This window comes from Columba livia, chromosome 14 (assembly GCF_036013475.1).
Source record: "Columba livia isolate bColLiv1 breed racing homer chromosome 14, bColLiv1.pat.W.v2, whole genome shotgun sequence".
Lineage (NCBI taxonomy): Eukaryota > Metazoa > Chordata > Aves > Columbiformes > Columbidae > Columba > Columba livia.
In genome coordinates this window covers 1,117,589-1,131,277 of record NC_088615.1, presented here as the reverse complement: position 1 = coordinate 1,131,277, position 13,689 = coordinate 1,117,589, and the positions used below count along the sequence as shown (strand labels likewise).

Here is a 13,689-nt window from a genome sequence, read left to right as displayed (position 1 = left end):
TGCTGCCAATAGCCCTGCTAGCCGGGACTGCTGGTGGCCCAAGCACCGGTGCTGTGGTGCTGGTAGGGTGAAGGGACTGGGCTGCAGCAGCCATGCAAGAGGTTGGGGAGCCACCACCCCCCAAACTCCCATGGGGAGCCTGGAGAACAGCAACTTTGGAGGTGGGAAGGGCCCGGGCAGGCGTGTGGGGTGGAGAGGAGCGGTGCCACGTGCGGAAAGCGCGGCTGGGGCTGCTCGTGCCCTGCGGGTCCGTACCGTGTGGGTGAGCTCGCGGGGCTCGCAGGGCTGCAGCGGGGCTCTGTGCTCCGGCCATCTGTTCGCAGCGCTGCGCGGGCAGACCCAACTGCTCGCTTGGCTGGGGCCGGTGCTGGTCCTGCCGGGCGGACAGACTTTTGCACGGTGATTCATCGCTGCTTCCTGCACCTCACCCCGCCGCAGGCTCGGAAGCCAAACCGGAGCCCAGGCAGCCAGTCCCCGCAAATAGAAAGCTTGGGCAGCGATGTCCTTAGTGCGAGGGGTTTGATTCATTGAGGACGGTTCGTTAGTTCCCCTCTGTAAGTACTGCCCTTCGCACCCGCCTCTTCATGCATTTGGGGAGAGATGTGACATTAACATTTTTGGCTGACGCATCTTAGCTCTTCAGTGTTTATTTGTAGCCATCAGCATGGAGGGTTTGTGTGCGTGTGAGGGTTTGGTTGCTGTTACACAAAACAAACCCGTTAAGTGCTGGCAGCCGCTCCCGGAGCTGGCGGGCGCGTTCGGGGGTTCTGCGGGGCAAGGGCCGCGGGTGCCCGGTGGCCATGGGGGGTCACCCGGGCTGCGACGCACACCAGCTGCCTCTGAAATAGGGTTTTCCTGCTGGTCACTGTCTGGCAGGGCCAGTGGAGCGGGGAAAGGCTCTGGGGGATGGCGCCTGACGTGCTCGAGCAAAGGCAAACCTTGAGAGGGCTGGGCCGGCGGCAGTGCTGCTGTTGTCGGAGCCTGGGATTCCAGAACAGAAACAATAAGTCACCAGAAATCAACAGCAAACAGAACTGCTGCTCTTCACATTCGTGCAGTTTCAAAATTCCATCCCCTTGAGAAAAATGTGATTGCTCAGTTTTCTGACAGCTGGAAGTCACAAAGACTTTCCCGAGCTGGTTGGCATTGGTGGGTGTGAGGGCACCGGGGGCCACGCTGCAGGGACGTGTATGGGAACACACCAGTCTGTCATGCCGGGGGCACTCGCCATCATCTGCTGGGGCACCACACACCCTCCAAACTTAGCGGAGTGCCGGGTTATCAGGGTATGTCACACCTTGCAACCTGCGTCTTGGGTGAAGAATAGAGAGAAGTGCAGACAGGGCGGGAATGTGGAATTCAGGACATTACACCCAAAATGTTGCCCGGTCGAATGCATGCCTTCCTGAGGCGCAGCTCCACAGAGCGGTGCAGACCAGGCAGGTAGGCAGCTCTTCTGTTCGAAGGGGTGATGCCAAAGAGCACCTTGTTTATTATTTTTAACAGATATTTAACACGGTGCCGGAGACGCTGCCGTCGAACTCGCAGCTGCTGCTATCTCGCAAGAAGAGCGTGGACTCGAAGCCTCCGTCCTGCAGCGAGAGGCCTCTGACGCTCTTCCACACCGCACAGCCCAACGAGAAGCGTAAGTGTGCCGAGCCCGGCTCTCCCACTTGGCTTAGTTCTTGCCCTAATCGTGACTCTCTGATTGTCACTCCCATGCCACAAAATGTAATTTTGCTGCTATCAATGGAAGAGACAATTCCTGTAACAGAATGGGACTTGGCTTTCCTCTGCCATCACATTGATGCGGGTGTGAAGATTGTGTGGCATCCAAGCCCGTAACCAGGGGCTTGAAATGCGGCAGCGTTAGCACAGTATAAAGTGTTGCTGTCCCTTCCCCGCCGGACGGGCCCCTGTGCATTCCGGCTCTCATGTTCCCAGCGCCGTCCCCGCCGTCACCAGCTGCCGAGATGCGCTCCTGCCCGTGGGGTGCAGCACGTGTGGCGGGGGGACACCCGCCTGCCTCCCCAAAAGGCAAACCCGTTCTGGATGCCCACAGCCACCTCGCCTTTTACAGACATGAAAAACTCGGCCAGGACGTTCTGCATTTTTCTGAGGATTATGTACCACAGCAGTTTAAAAATGTTGAAGATCATCTTTCCATTTCTGTCACTAATTGATGCTCCAGATATTTAGGTGAAAGAGTCAGTGCCCATCATGGAGCAGCCCTGATGCGTCGGCTCAGGCTGCTGCTTCACGTTACAGCGCAAACCCCGCTCCCAGCTCTCCCGTTCCTCCCGGCCCTGTCCTCCCAAGCCTTGCCTGGGGCTGCTCCTGGAAGCAGCGCCGGGCACAGGGAACTGTCCCCGTTTGCTGAAAAAGCAGGAGAGTGACATGGTGAGCAGAGCAAGTGCGAGGGAGCCGGGGAACCCGTCTTGCCAGGACTTAGACCTGTGGAGTGGTTGTTCTGTACTTCACTGGCTCTCAAAACGCGTGGGCTCGTCCGCCTCTGATTGAGTTACTGTTAATTATCAGGCGCTCTCCTTTCGGAGGATGTCATACCGATACATGTGGGTTTAAGGAAGCAGCGGTGGTGCCCAGGCGTGCTCTGGAAATAGTGTGTCACACCGCTCTCGGTGGAGCCTCACATATCAAAAGCTGCTTTTGAAAAATTTCAGCCCAAGTCATTGATTTGCTGCTAACGAAGCCGTCGCTCGTTAGACGCTGGAGCGGCTCGGCTGCCGGGGCCTTCCTGTGCATCCTCCCCTGGCCTGGAAGAGGAACGGAGTTACTTTATATCTGCAGTTATTTATTCCCACAAGAAGCAATATTTTCTCAGCTTTCCTCCTGACCATCTGCAATCTCCTGTGTCTATGGGAAGCCACTACCGTTTTATTCAGTGTTTGCCATCCCCACTGCACGTGTCACCTGAGGAATAATGCGAGTTTTCTGGTTTTACTGGTCCAGAGATGGGCCAAGGCTGAGGCGCAAGTGGTGCCACGTCTGCATCGTGTCCTGGGCTGTGACGCAGAAATAGCCCCACGGTGACACAGGAGGAGCCGGCACCTTTGGCACCCGCCATGGGCACAGGGGACGCTCCTCTTCCCTGTGCGGGTGCCTGTCTGGGGGCGAGGGACAAGTACCCCTGACATACAGGGTCACTTTGGCGCTTGTGCCTCCAAATCTGTGTGGCAAGAGGTGAAGGTGGCTCCGAGGAGCCCCGAGCACAAGGAGAACCCGAGGGCGTGCTGCCGTCCTTCATCTAGGAAATAAAGGTGTAATAAGATCTAACAGCTGGAAATTGAAGCTAGACGCATCCAAAATGGAAACAGTGCACATTTTTTAAGACTAAGAGCAACTTAACCATAAAAAGAAGTCAAGTGGGCAGTGAATTTTCCATTACTTGAAATCTGCTCATCGAAGTCAGATATCTTTCTAAAATTTTCACTAAAATTCATCATACAAAGCTGTAAGTAAAAAATTACAATACTCAACAGACGGAATCATGCAAGAGAGCAGATAGGATAATTATAGTGATTCTAGATAATTATAGTGATTATAGTGGTGTTAAACATTTACATTTTTTTCCACAACTGACCCAGGAACTGAGTGGATATTGCAAAACACGTGTCATTAACAGAGCAGATACCCCATTCTGTTCGGTATCGGTTCCTCATGACCAGCAGTGCCCTGGGCTGTCCTGCGGTGCGGGGGCTGTCAGCGCCCTGCGCTCCCGGGACAGCCGCTGTCACAGTGCCCGGCGCTGGGCTCTGCTGGACGCCACCCTCCGCTGCCAGGAACCTTCACAAGGCTAACTGCTGAAAACTCAAACTTGTTCTGGTGTGTTGCTGGTTCTTGAGCTGGGAGAGGCGGAACCGAGACCGGCCGAGCAGTTCAGCGATGGGCAGAGTTTTGTTTGCTGAAGGGAGGGCTGCAAATAATGCATGGGTCCAGCTCTTCTTTAAGCCCCGCTTTCCAAGAACAGGGTTTTGGGGCTCTTGGGGAGCAGCTGCTGCTTTGGGTGATTCAGGGCAGCTCTCTTGCTGCCGGGAGCTGGGTCACGGTGCCGGCACAGAGGAGCTGCGGCCGCTTTGCAAAGTGGCTCTTCTGTTCTGCGCGATGGAGCAGAAACGCGTTAGCGGATGAGCGGTACTGCTCGTGTGGCTGTAAGACCAAATTAAATGTCACAGCGAGGAATCCTTCCTGTAAGCTTTTAAAAACATGAAGTAAAATACGGTATCAGCCTTTTAAGAAGGAGGAAATAAAATAAAGCAAGAGTTTCAGATTCTGCCATTCATCTCCCCCCTGCTTTAGATGAAACACTTCCAGTTTCTTGGCTGATAGGGACCTTAATTCAATATTGGCTGGTAGCTAGCTCTGAGATTAGGCAGACAATTGACACTGATTTGTTGGGCTTACGGAGCTTATTTTCAGACTTCAGCCTAAGGCAGAAGATGTTTGGAAATAATAAGATGTAGCGTTAGACCGCAGTGCATCGGCTCAGGCTCCTCGCAGCCCTGGGGTCAGCGTGGCTGGTCCCTGGGCTTGGCCACCTCTGTCACCGCACGGCTTAAAACCTGCACCGCCAGCTCCGAAAACAGAGAAGTGGTTTGCATTGCCCTTTTGGGGTTTTTAGATCCACTGGCAGCTTAATTTCTGTCTTCTTTCACCCACTGGGTCCTGCATCTGCCTGTCGATATTTCTGGAGGTCAGCGCTCTGCTTTTCTAACCTTCTGCCTCTTCTGCATGGGTGATGTTTTTCATCACAAAGCGCTTGTGCCTCCCGAGTCGCAGGTGGGCTCTGGCCAGCTCAGAGCTTGGTGCCGAGCTGGACTTGCCGCGTCTCCATCAGCCGGTCGCACACCCGCAGCCTCGGACCTCCCGCCTGCTGCTGGGCTGGCCCTGGAGCCGGGGGCGGTAAATGGCTTTAAAACGGGCGCTCCAGGGAAGTCACTCTTCTGTAGGAGCTTTTCTCACTTGGTGTAGGGGAGGCATGGCTTGTTGGAGCCACCATACGGTGCCGAGGTTGGTTGTGTTTCCCTTTTGGCGTGTCAGACGGTGGTGAGTTGGAACTGCCCAGCTTGTACCCTGGGGGGACAAAGAAGGGGACAGAGAGGTGCATGTGCTGCTCCTTCCCTTGGTGGCTCATTGCACATCGGGATTAATGAAGTGCAATTTCAGGAATGTGTTGACATGTATCAACATAATTAACACATCCTTGGCTTTGGCTGATCTCTGGAAGATAAGCTCAGCCTGAGCAAAACCAAGTTTTAGCCCTGATTTTGTCCAGGTGCCAGGAAAATGCAGCATCTCCAGCAAAGGAGTGTGACAGGAGTGTTAGACTCTGCTCTCCCCCGGCACCCACACACCTATGATGCTGTGATTCTGTGTTCAGGATGAATTCTTCATATATCATGCACTCTTTATCCTTCTTTAAATGTGTACAGGATACGGGTGGGTACCACACAGTCCCCTAACGCAAGCAGAGGTGTACAGTTTAAAGGGTTTAAGAACAAGGCATTCCCTATTACTATGTGCTTTTTGGTACTAATTTGATCGTATTGGTGTGCACTGGAAGAATAATATTCGAAAGATGTATCATTTTAGCAGGATTCGTGACGTTCTCCAGCAGGTGCCCATCCTTCAGGAAGACACCAGCACAGCAGCAGCGGTTCTCTGCAGCAGGGCTGCTTTCCGTGCCGTCAGGGATGATAATTGCTTCCCACAATTACAATTATTGCTTATACAGAAAAGGCATCTTATGAAAATGAATTAATGCGATTTTCCGTAATTTGGCGCAGGGCTGAGGGGGGAGCCCATGCTGCGGGTGTCAGTTTGGGATGCATAATGTTTTCACTCCTCGCTGCTGAAGTTACACAAATAAAGGGGAAATCCCTTAGCAGAGTGTTATACGATCAAGGGAAATGAGAAACTCTGAGAAACCCCCAGGCTGGCGGCAGAGCAGCGCCAGTGTTCCCAGCGCAGAGCGCAGGAGGCACTATTATATATTGGATCAGATATTAATATAAAGCCAAGTTTCTGCCCCCCAGCTGCTGTGTATTGCAGAAGAGCCGAGCTGAAAAGGAGCCGAGCCCCTGACCCCTTCCTGCTTATAGACAAGATCGATCGTAACTGATGTCAAGTCGAATTTAACTGGGTGTTCTGTCCTGTTCTTGTTCTGCAGCGTTATTGTGCCCCGGCACACAAATGCTCAGGCCCTTGGCAGCTGATTTCAGTCCCACAGAAATCCAGTCTTGTATGTAGTTTGCATTTTAATTGTTTTCAGGTTGTGTGGCACTTCGGCTGTCTTAGGGAATATAAAATATTAATGCATTGAGAAAAATGAATATTTTCGTGCTGAATATGGTATTAATTTAAAATGTAGCTGCAACTAAAAAGACTACTTGTTATTTCTTATAGTTCAATGTGTAATATTTAGAAGACATGGCTGTAAATAAGTGCCCGTTTTCTGGGGTCCGGTAGTACCACCGGGTCGCTCGGCAGCTCTCGGTGCCTCCGTGGCAGTGCTCGGTGCCTCCGTGGCAGTGCTCGGTGCCTCCGCGGCAGCGCTCGGTGCCTCCGCGGCAGCGTGTCCTCCCTCCTGTGCACCAGCTGATTCTTGGCCTTTGGTGTCTTTTAGAGGAGAACAGGAACAGCATCATCAACTCCAGCCTGGAATCCGTCATCTCCTCAAACGTCAACAGCTTCCTCAACTCCACCAGCGCTCCGCAGCCCAGCCTGAACTCGAGTGATCTTGAACTAGAAGTAATTAAACCCAACAGGCCAAATTCACTGTAAGTACAGTGGTAATTAGTGTTTTATAGGCTCTCCGTCCTTAATCTTTAATCAGGGCTGTTTCTTACTCTGAGTCCCAGCAGTTTGTTGAAGAATACAGTTTAACATTTTAATTTTTAATGGGCATCTAGCGTGTGCCCTGCATTTTTAACTCGGTCTAAGTGGTGGAATTAGTTACTGGGGTTACATCTGCCAGCGAGCTCAGCTCTGATTATTTTGCACATGCAGAATATTTTTCGAGCAGAACTCCACATTACTGCTTGAACCGCTCGACCCCTCTGGTGATAACTCCAGTGAACACAAAGGACTTTTCTTCGGAGTTAAATTCTGTGGCTGTTGTCAGTACAGTTGATCTCCGGCCAGATCTGTGCCATTGCTTTTGCTATTGCTTCCTTCATCTGGAAAGTTCAAGGGAAAAAATAGTGACCTTAGCAATGAGTCCCTGGGGACAGCTGCGTTATTTATGAAGTCCCCTGAACCCGGCAGCTGAGCCCTCGCACCGATGGCCGCCTCTGCCGGGGGAATTTCCTTCCTGCCGCGGCTTTGCCGGGCCCCATAGCATTTTCCCACAGAACCTCGTACATGCGAAGAGCTGCTCAGCTCTTGCGGAGCCCCGTGGGCCCTGCGAGGCGGAGCTGACCTTCCCCGCCAGAGGAACGTGGCTCCCGCCGCGGCAATTTATGGCTTTGCCGTATGCAGTGACCCTCGCCATTCAGGGAGACCTTCCCTCCCACCCCTCCAGTCCTCCCCCGGGCTCCCAACACTTTCAGTTCCCACTCAGCCGTGGAAGCCCCGGTCCCGTGGGAGCAGGCAGTGCAAGTTTGGCTTTGGCTGTTCTTTCTGGCTATCAGGATTGCGAAGGACTCGGAATGGCTGAGCGCCAGGGAACTGGGGGGTGCTGAGGTGTGTTGCTGTTGGCTCGGCTGGCAGCAGGGTCGGGGTTTAGGGGGCCTGGGGTGCAGCTGCAGTGATTTGCAGGGCAGGGAGATGTGTGCAGGTGGGTGTGAGCAGGGGACAAGGGACAGGCGCTGGCTTCCATCCATCCGCGCTGCCTCGCCTCACCATCGCTGCCACTAAACCATGAGCTGCACCAGCATCAACCGGCCCGGCCTGGCCTTGGCTCTGGGAGCGGGCTTTGTAAAGCTCGGCTCAGCTCCCTGCCTCGAGTGCCGTGAGAAAAGCGCCTGCGAGGAGCGTTGTGGTGGCAGAATGGAGCATCCCAAAGGTAGGACGCCTCTGAATTAAGGCTGTGCGTTACATGTGTCGTGTACTGAGGAAAGATGCGGCGATATCTCACACCCGTACTGTCAGCTTCATCTCTGGAAGTCGGTCACATCCCATTCCCTCAACAGGATGTTTTCAGTTTATTTATCCTTTGAGGGGAAAAAAGTGATGTGACTTATAATACAACAAGGTTTGTGAGCTTGAGTCTTGCTGTGTCTTCACAGGAATTATTTACCAAATTCACAGTTTTTCAGGTTCCAAGAGTTGCCTCTTCTTAATAGTTTATTTTTTAAAGGCAATCGTATAGAAGTTCAGCAGAAGAGATCAGTTCAAGCTATGTGGGGCTTTGGGGAATGGAGGCATCTGGATGCTACTGAGGAATTAGTGAGCAGACTGGCAGTGAAACTGTTTGCTTGCCAGCAGTTTAGGGGCCTTTCCAATTCTGCAAAGTGAAACAGTGATGAGCAGGGGAGCACCGCAGCTCCTGTGGCTCTCACAGTCCCCGGGGCATTCGGTGCTTTCCCTCAAATCCAGTGATTATGTGATGAGTTTTACACAAGCAGTAATACACAAGTACCCAGGCAATGTTGAGCTGAAGGTTGAAAAGTGAGTCTTAAGGTGAATAATACCACTAGGCAAATATTTCCTTCTCTATAACCTCAGTTATTTCAATGAAATACCTTTAGTCAAATCTTTCACTGATAAATGGAGCATCTGACTTCATTTGATCCTTTCTGGCCTTGCTGCTCTGTGGGACTACCCAAATACTGTCTGTGTAAAGCGGCTTCTGGTTTTGTAGCCAGCTGAGTCGTTAGTGCTTTGCGGGGAGCCCTGGGCAGCGATCTGCAGTGCCTGGTGCTGCTGCTCCCCTCTAATCACCGCACCCACAATTAGCGCGGCCGCAGCGCGGGAGGCTCAGGGGGCTCTTGGAGCTCTTTCAAAATCTCTCCAGGTTCTCCGCTGGTCCTGTGAGACCCATCTTTGGGCTTTGCTTCAGGACTCGGGGTTTTTCTTTCATTGCTCACCGTGTTCTGTAGTTTCGGCCGTGGAGCAGGGCTGTCCTGGTTGGGGTCTCCCGGCCGCCTGCCCGTGGGTTGATGGAGCCAGCGCTTGCCAAAATTCAAACCCTGCAGCGGGGGAGCTGTAAAATTCCAGGTGTGCGGGGGCCAGGAAGCGCCACTTTCCTTCTGGAAAGAAAAAGGGATTTCTTTCTGAACAAGGAACCCTTGAAGAGAACAAATACAAAAGAATCCTGGATTCGATGTTTCCTTCCCTTTGAGAAAGGGACCCCTGCTTCCCTAACAGGACCACAGCAAAGGCTGGTACATTAAAAACCACTCCACACCAGAATTTTACCTAATCCTTATTTTCTGCTAAATGCATCACTGAAAAAAAAATGCTCTGGTGGATGTTTCTGTGCAGGGGAAACACTGTTGTTAACATGGGCCTTTTCCTGCTTCATGCCGAGGTTTGGTGCCCTTAGGTGTTTGTGTGTCTCTCACCCTTTGCCCGCATGGGCAGGATGTTTGGCGTTAATGTTGCTTTGAAATCTCGGCTGGTGTTGTCTCGTGCCATCGGTGGCAGGGGCAGCCACGTGCCCAGACCACCAAACCTGCTTAAACCCAGCCCAGTGCCTCGGCCCCGCGGGCTGCAGCGGGTTCGGTGCTGCAGCCTCCACGCAGCCCAGGGGGTGTCCCCAGCCCAGGGGGTGTCCCCACACGTGGGGGGCCGGCGGCCCCGCCTGCACAGGAGCGGTGACACGGCTGCTCACGCTCTGCCGAGGCACGGGGGGAACGGCAGGGAGAGGCCTTGGGTGGTTGTGATGCTCTTGCTTCTTATTAAACCAAAAACTGATGTTCTTGTGAAAATAACTCCCGTTGATCTCGGTGGGAGACTCGTTGGGGTACAAACACTGAACACTGCAAGTTTGGGGGATTTCTTGTTTGCCTTTTGCTGCGATGAGGACCAATGCATTCAAAGGTTGCCTTTAAATGTACAATGCTAAATATTGTGACCACTGTGAAATTAGAGATGTTTGTTGGAGCTTTTGTTTACAAATCCTCTCTGCTCCCTTCTAAATGCTCGTGTAGCCCCAGGTCTGCTCTGTGGGGAGCCGGGCTGGTTCCTAAATCCTCGTGTGTGCCTTGTCCCCACCGTGTCCCTCGGCCTGGCGGGGATGAGGGACACCGTGCCGTGGCCGAGCTCTCTGGTACCCCCATCCTCCTCCCGGGGGACACGCAGTCATTCCCAAACTTGCCTCCCCCGGAGCCCGCTCCTCCTTCGCCAACCGGGAGGGAAATCATTTTGCTGCAGGGTGAAGGCTCTTGCTTCCCAGCCACCAATGGGGGTTTTACGATGGGAATGCATTTATTTGTTAGGGCTGGTTTTATTTTTATGGAAAAAGTGCTCTGGGCGGGAGTTGTACCCGGTGAGTCAGCAGGACGGCCGCCCCATGCCAGGAGCTGTCGCTGCGGCCGCGGGAGCGGGGGACCCGGGCGGGCTGCCCAGGGCCACCAGAGCCCCGCAGAGGGGACTCTTGCTAAATAAGTGTCGGGTTTCTTTATCCTGTCCCTGCAGAAAACGTCTTCCTTAGAAAACACGGCAAAACAAGAACCAGAAGTGCCGCGTTTCTAGCACAGATACATACGCCAGCCCAAGTGAGAGAATTTCCAAACTAAATTGTGTGATCATGAAAAGAAGAAGATTTAAGATGGCTCTCTTTTTGAAATTCTTTTTTAAAAAGTACCTTGCTATGGTACCTTTGTAATGCGAGCCTCCAGTATGGGGTGTATCACCAACACCGTGGGCTTTGTATTTTTCATTGTCTGTTGTATTTCTGTGTCAGCCTCATCTCTGTCCCTGTATTATTCCAAGCCCGGTGCTGTGTGCCGGGGGCATGGGCGGCACTTAAATCTGGCTGGGGCCAAATCAGAGGTGGGTGCTGCAAACACAGGCAGCAATATCCAGATCACGTTACACAGCTTTATTAGAATTATCTTTTAGGGCTTAAAATAAGCATAATACCTTAGTCTTAAACTAGCTGCTAGGTGTAATGCTAGGTACTGGTGGCTGGCATCCTACCTGTGACTTGCTGGGGCTTCTACAGTTGTTTGCAAAGCTGAACAACTCGTGTGTTACAGTTCGGAAAATCAACAGTGGTCAAAAGTCACTGCAGGAGGTAGACGGAGTCACAGGGGTTTCAGTTTCTCCTTTCAGAGTCATTTCTGGTTGCACAGGACTGGTTTTAACACTTGGATGTTGTTGAAGTCCTCGCGGTCCTGTTTCCTGGAGGTGGCTCCGAGCACCGGCTGCGTTGCTTCTCCAGAGCCCCAAGAAGCCCCCGACTTTGTCAGGGACCCCTGGGGCTGGGAATCAGCCCCACGCACAAGGAAATGCCGGAACTGAAGCTGCTTTATGGCCCCTGCAGCCTTGATTTCCCTGCCCTCCCATGTGTGGGATTTGTCCTGTAGCACTTCTCGCTGTCCCCGGGAGGCGGTGAGGCTGGTGCCACCAGGCAGCTGAAGGACAGAGCTTCAGCCGGTGTGATACAGCACTGGGGCACACGGCCTGGCCATCTGGGGGTCTTTTTACCGTAGGATGGGTTGGCCAGCTGGTCCGTGTCTGCTCCGTTTTGCGCCACTGCAGAGCAGCTCCCTTCACAAAGATCAGCGCCCTTACCGACTGCCCTCAGGGTTCGTTCTGTATGTGTAAACCGGGTCAAAAATAATGCGTGCAGGGAAAAAAAACACTTGATGAATGAGATAATATCTATTGCTGCCTCAAAATGAAATATTATTGGGCATTTTTTCCTGATTTATCATGGAGGTACAACCAACCCAACAAAGCTGCCTGAGTTGGACGATGTCTCCCCTCTTCTGCCCTGCCAGACCCACCTCCCATGCGATGGGGTGGCGGAGGTCTCAGAGTCGGGGTTCCCCCAAGGGATTGGGGAGCAGGGCCTGGCCAGGGGGCCGTGCCCAGAGCCACAGGGGGGCCATGGCAGCCCCGTCCTCGCTCGGGGGCGAGCTGAGCCCCGCTCCGCACCCAGCCCCGACTCCCCGTGGCCCGGGGACTCTGTCTTCAGGGAAATAATCGCTTTGGGAAACTCGCGTTTAGTCATCACGTCGCTATTTGCATTTAACTTGCTTTTCTCATTGACCAAGTATGGCTATTTCTTGCCCTCTACGGGTATGGAAAGAAATGAGGAGCGGATCGAAGGTCTAGTGGTCATGAAGAAAAATAACCCAGTTAATCTACGGAAGAGAGATAATTCCCATGTGCTTTTGGGTTACAGGACCAGAATAAATCTATAAATCTTCATTAGACATCTCAGTTGAACATTGCTCTATCCCTACTTGAAAACGCAAGAAATGTCAACTATTACTGTATTTACAAAACAGGCCCCATCAGTGAGGTCTCGCTGGTGGGGCCGGGGGCTGGCGGGTGATGGCACCCGAAGCCGTGGTGCTGGTGGCCATGGGCACGTGGGATCCATGGGATGGACCGAACCTTCTTCCCCTTGCCCCGTCCCTCCGCTCCGCAGTCCCTCACCGTCCCACGTCCATCTCTAGCAGGGGACAGAGCGGTGTAGCGCCATCAGTGTGTCAAACAGGACAGCATAGCATCTTTTGGAATAAACGATCTCCTAAGAATGCAAACAGCTTCAGCAGTTATCAGCTGTGACACACATAAGCAAAAGCACACGAGGAGAAGTAAATAGGCCTTTAAATGCTGCTGGTTCCTTGCAGAGCTGAAGTCACATTTTCCACTCTGAAAAATAACCACGTAAACATGACACAGCCTTATTCAGCAGCTCTGCTCCCGACCCGCGCAGAATGCAAATCTCTGCAGCAAAAATAGATTGTTTAGCTTTGCTGTTCTTTTTTATAGAAAAACTTCTGTGGAGTCATCAGTAGTAGGAGTGATGTGAACTTTACTGTACCCGTCTTCATTAGTCAAATTACTGTAAGAACAAACCTGTATTATTTCAGGAGCCGTGTCTCCGCTGTCAGCAGGACGATTAGCCAGGTGTAAAGAGCTGGTGTGGGTCAGGAATTCGGGGGGAGTTTCTTGGTTTCTGGATGCTGTGTGGAGTTGGCAGCTAGAATAAACTCCCTTTATTTATAGCGAGACGCCCCTGGAGGCGCACAGGGAGCGTGGCCGCGCAGTCACTGCGGGCTGTGGGAGCCCGGGAACTCTTTACAGACATATTCAGCTCTCATTTTGCTCGGCACAGAGAAGCTGTGAGATGGGGCTGTTTGGTTCTCCCTCGATGAAGGGACCGCAGCGCGGTTCCGTGTGTGCGTTGGTCCCCACGGGTGACACGGCGGTCGCCCTGGCACCCCGTCTCCAGGCCAGTTTAACTCATCCAGTGGGAGGAACCTGTCCTCGAGAGTGGCTCTGTATAAAATACGTGTTTTAAAACATTGGTGAACTGGTGCCATCCTGGCAAAGCTGAGCTTTGCCTGCAGTTCACCCATCAGTGACGAGCTTCATGTCCGTCAGCTGCTGCCACAAAATACTGTCGTTTCTGCCTTTTTAGCTGAAGTTCTAGAAATGCTCAGGTGCTTTTTTTGTTTCAATTGCATTTTGTTTTTACAGATATTTGTGAAACTGAGAGTCTAGTTGGGCAAAGGGAGGCAGGAGGCCAAGGTGGTCGGTCCCAGC

At 52.7% G+C, this 13,689-nt stretch overlaps 1 protein-coding gene across 3 annotated transcripts in view; it reads left to right on the top strand.

The window, feature by feature from the left end:
• ARHGAP26 (Rho GTPase activating protein 26) overlaps nt 1–13,689 on the top strand; it is a 126,924-nt gene that overhangs the window by 92,034 nt on the left and 21,201 nt on the right. For all 3 annotated transcript variants that reach the window (XM_065029410.1, XM_065029409.1, XM_065029411.1), the window contains exons 19-20: nt 1,507–1,645; nt 6,644–6,797. In XM_065029410.1, coding sequence (XP_064885482.1) covers nt 1,507–1,645; nt 6,644–6,797 — 293 coding nt within the window. The remainder of the gene's footprint in view (nt 1–1,506; nt 1,646–6,643; nt 6,798–13,689) is intronic.